The sequence below is a fragment of the Priapulus caudatus genome, unplaced genomic scaffold (assembly GCF_000485595.1).
Source record: "Priapulus caudatus unplaced genomic scaffold, Priapulus_caudatus-5.0.1 Scaffold210, whole genome shotgun sequence".
In the NCBI taxonomy this organism is placed as follows: domain Eukaryota; kingdom Metazoa; phylum Priapulida; class Priapulimorpha; order Priapulimorphida; family Priapulidae; genus Priapulus; species Priapulus caudatus.
In genome coordinates, this window is record NW_014577271.1 from 516,458 (window position 1) to 524,063 (window position 7,606).

Consider the following 7,606-nt stretch of genomic DNA (forward strand, 5'->3'; position numbering starts at 1 on the left):
CGGATTGCGGGTGTCTACGAGGAAACGATTTCGTACGATGATGGGCGAATGTACTGTGTCCGATAGGTTGGATGATTTACGCGTAGTAAATCGTAGGTATTTTTTATATAAGGCTAGTAAATGACGAATTTCCCTTGTTTATTGATGTCACACTCCTCCCTATTATCTACTCCTGATATAACTCGTATTTAGCATAATATATAGCAGCAGTTTTTTTAGCATGTAGGAGCAGTAGGCAAAGAGCATCGCGAAAATGAGGATCGTATGCCAAAAGTCATGCAGCAGTAGGCAAATGGGCTATTCCTCCACCATTAAGGGTGTGAGACTTTGGTTGTGCACCTTACAGAATTATAAATTGGTTTGTCTATGCCTGTTGTAACTTCGATTTAGAGGTACAGCGATAAATGTCCTCCACAGTGTGAAAAATATAGATCAGCAGAAATATCTGGAATATTTTCTTGGACGTGTTTCAGCATATTCTATGAGGAACGTTTTTATTTCATCACTCTAACATTGGTTTTTCGTAATTTTATTAAAAATAATTATGATATCAATTTTACGTGATATGGAGGTGAAGTTGTCTGGTGACCTTTTAGGCCTACAAGATGAATTGTGAACTTTTATTTTTGTCTAAAAATCTGCTGAAAGAAAATGCCTTTCGAAGTTATTTTTGAGATATAAACACTTGATGAACTGCGATTATGATAATTGAAGAAGAAATACAAACCCGTAGTAAAACATCAAGAGTAAACGGCCAGGGGCGAAATAATCAAAAGCTGCATTTTTCATATGGAAAGGTTTCAGATAACTTTGTTATTGTTTGTTGTGTTCTTTTTTAATTTTCTTTTGTCTTCGTTAATCTTCTTGTCTTCTTTTTAATCTTCGTTTGTGTTTTTTTGATGCACAAAATATCCTTTATACTTTTATATGAGCACTGGCAGTTTGGCCATTTCAAAATAAAAATATAGTAAAGCAAATTATGTTTACTATATAGCACTCACTTATATGCTGTTCAAATGCTCAGCAACATACAATGTTGCCAAATGCATAACACTGCATATTTACACAAGCGGTGTGTGTTCTATTCCTCTTCTCTTCTATCACGCTGTTCTTCTATCCATCTTGTTCTCCTTTATTCTTCTCCAATTTGTCTTACTATCCTCTTCTTTTCTTTTCATTTCTCTCACATTTATCTTCTATATATCTCCTATCAATTGTTCGTCTGTCCACTAGCATGCATGCAGAAATCAGGTATGCTATAGGAAAGCACTTACCTCGGCATTTATTAGGGGATATAGAGTACATCAATGTTAAAATATTGGTAGTAAATACGACTTTTTTAATTGCTATCACTTACTGATTGGAATAGCCAAAGGGGCTGTGTATGTCAGGATGTACTGTTGTCAGTGTTGACCTACAAGAGCAAAAATTTTCTCTGTTTTTGCAAGAAATTGGGGGAACGTTTAGTTATAGTAACAGACTTGGTTAATGTAACCGTCAACAATTACTTTGTCATTCAGTCTAATGTATCATTTAAGGAAGTGGAATTGACTCTGAACTCATGTCACTTGTTACAATCCCCCTCGAGCCACACAAAGGAGCCGTTTCATCTGTTGCTACCTCGCCATTCAGCAGTAAACTGCTTTTGACATGTAGCTTTGATGGCACCGTAAAGATTTTCAAGTTGGGGCAGGTAGGTTAATTGTTCATCTCGTCTTGCAAAGCCAGATTTTCACTTGTTTGTGGCTCATATGCATACTCTATGTTGAATGCTAGCAGGTCAGTACATGCAGGTCGCTCCAACCAAGTTGGAGGCCTGTCGTGACCTTTTCGAAGAAGCACACTCATGCGGAATTGTGTGGATGTGCACATCTTCGTCCTAATGCTGTTACAATATTGAATGTCATATTGATGTAGCATATTTTTGTTGTCGTGCATGTCTGAAAAAAAACGGATGTTGACCAAGATGTGTGTGTGCGTGTGTATGTGTGTGTGTGTGTGTGCGTGCGTGCGTGCGTGCGCGCGCGTGCGTGCGTGCGGGCGTGCGTGCGTGCGGGCGTGCGTGCATGTGCGTGCGCGAGTGTGCCTGTGTGTGTGCTCGTGTGCGCGAGTGTGCATGTCCATGCACGCGCGCGCGCGTGCGTGCGTGCGTGCGTGCGTGCGTGTGTGTGTGTGCGCGCGCGCGTGCGCGTGCATGTGTACATGTGTGAATTGTGTCTTCGTTCTAATGCTGTTACATGAATTGAATGTCATATTGATGTAGCATATTTTTGTTGTCGTGCCTATCTGAAAAAAACGGATGTTGACCAAGGTGTGTGTGTGTGTGTGTGCGTGCATGCGCGTGCGGGAGTTTGCCTGTGTGTGTGCGCATGTGCGCGTGTGCGTGTGCGCGCGCGCGTGTGTGTGTGCGTGTGCTTGGGCGTGTGCGCTTGCCTGCGTGCGTGTGTGCATGTGCGTGTGCGTGCGTGTGTGTGTGTGTGTGTGTGTGTGTGTGTGTGTGTGTGTGTGTGTGTGCGTGAATGTGTACATATATGCATACAGGTGTAATTACTAACCAGTTCGTGCCAGGGTTAGCCCGGCAGATATGTGATAAAATCATCAAAATCACAATTCATTTGTAGTACGGCGTTTTAGCGTTGAGATAGAGACATAGGGAATTTGGCACACTAGTAATGCAAATGTTCGGAGACCCGCCCGGCGATGGATCCAGGTTACATTAGCTACATAATTAAGAGCATACATAATTCAGCGTGGACAGAATACATTTTAGAATTGTACGAACACATTAACTTCAACAAGAATGCGACGCGGTTTATCAAACGGCCATCATTAGGCAGGCAACGTCAACGGTGGTCGACGATCCTACCTGGTACCATCGGACATTAGTCGCGACCGGTCATTGTATCCATTACCCGCGTCATAATTTAATTTAAGTCTAAAAAGGTCGCGGCGGGGATGCTGACGATTTAAAAAGGGCGGGTTTTGGTAGAAACGGGGGAGACGACGGCAACCTCTAATCGTTACGTGTACACTGTTCTTTATCCATATTTATAATAAAACTAATTTGTTTCAGTGTGTACTTGCTGTCCCAGACTAAATATGGACTAGTTTGGACTAGGTTACCCCCACCCCCGAATTGAGGTGGGCAGACTGTGCAGACTGCAAATTTGATCTTACATCAAGCTAGTCCACGCCAGGCCTGGGCCAGACGTGCATGTTCCGTTTAGCGGGTTATGTCACGTAGCAGGTGCGAATGAGAGCTAAACAACAGCACTGCCGATGGCATTATTAAGATTTGCACTGTGTTTTAATAACAGAAGAAGAGAATATTAACAGGTGACCGAATACACATCAGAGGCGACAATCGGCGTGATGAGAATTTGGGTATCCGAATAAAATCCAATTGAGTCATTTTAACAGCAATGGAAGAGTAAACATGCACATTCCTATGTCTGCCCTCCCATGCATTCTGGATAGCTTCTTCTTGCAAAAATGTAATCAGACTTTTTACCTCGTTGTCGTCCCAGTTATTACCTCGATTGGCCATTATATGAACCAAGTTGTTTACACTATATGAGTATACACTAGTGAAGTGAACCTCAAAAACAAAATTTCAGATACAATTTCAGATGCTACTGTTCTTTTATGAAACCCAAACAAGGCTATGTGTGTGCATGTTTAGAAATATAGCCCGTACCTGGCCCGGGATTGCGTACACACACAATTTAGTGTGAGATAGGGATTAGCCCAGATGAGCCCAGACGCTCTGCGGCTCTTGTTTGTCTGTACGCTGCGAATTAGCACACATTTCACCCAGCCCTGGCCTGGGCTAGTGATATAGTATCAAATTTTGTAGTATGTATGGGATATTATTGTGTCGTTGCTAGTGATTCGGTTCTAGGCTACTAATGTGTTTTTACTTGTTTAGGAGAACACGGCTGTGTTTTCTGCAGATCCATCATTGGGATATCTTCACTCTGCAGTCTGGTCCTACTCAAAGCCACTCACCTTTGCTGTGGCTACAGGTACTCTCCCCCCCCCTCTCTCTCTCTCTCTCTCTCTCTGTCTTTCCTTCTTTTGGTCTCTCTCTCTCTTTCTCTTCCCTCTCTTTCTCTTTCTCTCTGTCTCTCTCACTTTCTCTCTCCCTCCCCCTCCCTCCCCCTCTGTCAGTCTCTCTCCCCTTCTTCTTCTACCAGTTCTTCCCCTTCACTCCACTCTCTCTTTCTCTCTCTCTCCTTGTCTCTGTCTCTGACTTTTTCTTTCTTACGCTGCCCCTCCCCAATTTTTTAGCGCATCTGACATAGTCAGATGCAGCTTGGTACGAACGCAGAGTGACGACAGCTGTGTCCGTGGCCGATGCCGTGGTGCATCTGTCAACAGTGGGCACAAATCTAAACGGCTTGACGTACGGATTCGAAAGTCGGGACGTCGGGGGTAATCGAAAACGAGTTGCTGGATGTCGAAGCTGGGGGTCAAATGTCAAAGCGTCATAGAGGTGTAAAAGAAGGGGATACATTCCTTCCTTAACTTAAGGGATAGGGAGGAAATGGCAGAATTGCGGCACAAATCTAAACGGCCTCGACCTAGGCTCGTTGATTAGTCGGTGTTATGCATCATCGGTAGGAAAAGCCATCACTGCTGCCAAAATTGGAGGTTCACAGGTCAATGGAGCCACCAGGGCAGATTTTATACATTTTCTGAGGACATGGTCTGACGGAGCGATTGAAAACATTTTTGTCAGCGGGTAACCTAGCATGTTTTAATGGCTTTATTGAAAGGACCCATGAATGTACTTTACTGCTGACATGACACGAAGAGTAAGTGTCGGATAACCTTTTGACCCTCAGAGGGCAGGGTTAAACATTGATTTGTTTCTCACTGCGTTGGCGAGTACCTGTGGTTGTGGAAAGCTCCCATTTTACAGTGAAATTCCACACATAACTCTTACTTGAACAACGCTTACTTAGGATATAATGAGATGACTTATATATGAGATTCTGTAGTGTACATTATGAATAGTTGGAATACAGTCAGTAGCACTCAAATAATTACCCAGGAGTGAGGCTGCGGATTTCCCAGACTGAATTTTCTCATCAAATTTTGGCACCAATATAGACGCAAGTGTGTACGTTCTTGAGCTTATTTGGTCCACTAATCACTGGCCTAGCTTGTACTGAAATTAGTTTACAGATATTTGCTATCGTATTGCTGTAAATTGTAATCTTGCACGAGCTGCTCTGGTTGTATCAACCATTGAGCTATTTATTACCTGACACCATAAAACGCACGTTATGTATAGTAATAATATGGTAATTATTCGCTCCTGCTTTTTGCAATCCGTCGTCACACACTCGCGGCTAGGGCCTGCATATCTCCCAACTCCCATTGATTGATACAAATATAGTTAATTTTTTGAATTAAATTGTAATTAGTGTTAGGGTTAGGGTTAGGGTCACAATGCGCCATAAAATTTTTATTAAAACAGGAGTTTCAGTCACGTGATTTGTATCAACCAATGGGATTTGGGAGGTATGCAGGCCCTAGCTGCGAGTTTGTCACACTGACAGCTGCCATTGCTGCAATGCTTTGGCTGATCGATGCAACGATGCTTTTGATAGCGGCCCGCCATCTATCGGAATTTTATTACACTAGTTTGAAGTGTTGTTTTTTTGGGTTAGAAATGAACGTATGTATAGGACGTCTTGCTATGCACAAATGAATTTATCAGCAGAACACCAGACACCAGATGAGCCCTGTCGCTCTGCAGCACTTGTTTTATAAAGTAACGTTATTGGGAATTCAGAAGGGGCACCTGTCTAGTAGGCACATTTTACTTCCTAATTAACTGACAGCTCATATTTTAGTAATCGAAAATCCCCCATTCTTCTCCCCCACCCTCCTTCTCTGTCTTTGTGTGTCTTGCTGTCACTTTCCTCTCTCACTTCCTCCTCCCTAGTAATAGAGCAATTGCCCCTTTCAGCCCTACTCACTCGCTGTAATCACTGTCCTATTCCTGTGCGTCTTAGTCCACAACATTTTGTCGAGAGTTGCTTTAAACGCCCTCTCACCAGTATGAGTTATTATAGTATAATATATTAGATTATGCTTTATTGATTTGTATACAGGTGAGTGCATTTTTTTCTTTTAATGGTAGTAAGGGATCGTCCTTATATCTCTGATTGTTGACCAGTGACTGAACTGCATCTCCTCTCCACATAGATTCATTTTGTCATATGTAATACCTGTGAAATCAGTAGGGCCTGATCCAGTAGTTAAGAATAATTGCTCATTTTGAATAACCTATGTTATGTAGAATTACTAGTTTAGTTGTTATGATGTTGTTTGAAAGGTGACACACTCTCGTTCTAGAGGTTGGATTTCATGTTTACAGGTGATGGATACGTTTTGATATATGACCTGTCGGAGAGCCAGTCTAGCCCTCTTCAAAAACTAAAAGCTAGTCCTGAGCTTCAACCAGTTCACCATGTCACGTTCAACCCTTCCCTGTAAGCACAAACGCTTGCATTTATCACAGTGGTATATTTAATATATGGTTGTATTAGCATTGATAAAATAAATAAAAAGTCTTAAAATTATATATCCATGCGTTTTTCCACAGAATGTTTTCTTTGTTCTGTGAAAGTTGTCTTTAGCTTACAGACACATTTGCCCAAACTAGTAGTGTTATGTTGTGGTTATCTGTGGCTAGATTTATAGACGAGAATTTTACTAATTGTTGAATAATACTTTTAGTGTAAAAGTGCTGTACCTGTTTCAACTGTTTTTTGCAGGCATCACACTGTGGCCTCGGCTGATAAAAAAGGTGTTGTGAAGGTGTGGCAGCTCAGCGACAGCCTCACGTACAACAGTCCGCGAGCTCTCCAGTCGTTGAACCTCTTAGCCAGCTCAGAGAATTCCACGAAAGCTGAAACGTCGATGAAGTGAGCGTCGGAAGCTGGCACCGCTCGGTGCTAAGTAACAGTAGCAGATAAATGCTCTCAGACTCTAAACCCAGCCTAGGCGATTTAGTCGTGTGCCACTCTTCACTGCCGGTTGTGTTGAATCGTGGTGCTGAGTGCATCATGCTGTGCGTACGGGTCTAGCAATTAGAACTTGTGTGACACTGAGGTTTACCGTCCACGTGTAGCAGACTACTCTTGTAGTAGAGTATTCCCATCCGTGCCGGAGAAGACTTGTGCAAAATAGACTTCAATTTTAATATCCATGCAGAGCAGAAATTATGTGATAGAAACTTAGATTTTACTATCTATGCAGATTAGAACTTCTAGACCAGACTAGAAGACTTTGTAGACTAGACTACAAGAGTTAAAGTTTACGCAGTGGCTACGCGTGCGGTCATCCATTACAAAGCTCAGCACGGGTCAGGGAAGTTAGCTCCCAGTTCCCAGTTCCCAGTTCCTTATTCGAATAAGGAACTAGTAACTAGGCAAAGCAGTTCCCAGTTCCCAGTTCCCAGTTCCCAGTTCCTTATTCGAATAAGGAACTAGTAACCAGATGAGACGGGATACTAGAGAAGCGTTGCCGAAAGGAGGTGTTGATCCGAAGCGCTGAGCGCAGATCTTGAGCGCAGTTCCGCGGCAAGGCG

At 42.7% G+C, this 7,606-nt stretch overlaps 1 protein-coding gene across 1 annotated transcript; it reads left to right on the forward strand.

Annotated features, from left to right (window-relative positions):
* Nucleotides 1-182: 182 nt before the first annotated feature.
* Nucleotides 183-7,396, forward strand: LOC106807369 (WD repeat-containing protein 34-like). Its single transcript, XM_014809686.1, has 4 exons — nt 183-1,693; nt 3,929-4,025; nt 6,392-6,506; nt 6,792-7,396. Exons 1-4 carry the CDS (start codon nt 1,562-1,564, stop codon nt 6,943-6,945), a joined length of 498 nt encoding a protein of 165 aa, XP_014665172.1. The 5' UTR covers nt 183-1,561; the 3' UTR covers nt 6,946-7,396.
* Nucleotides 7,397-7,606: the final 210 nt, after the last annotated feature.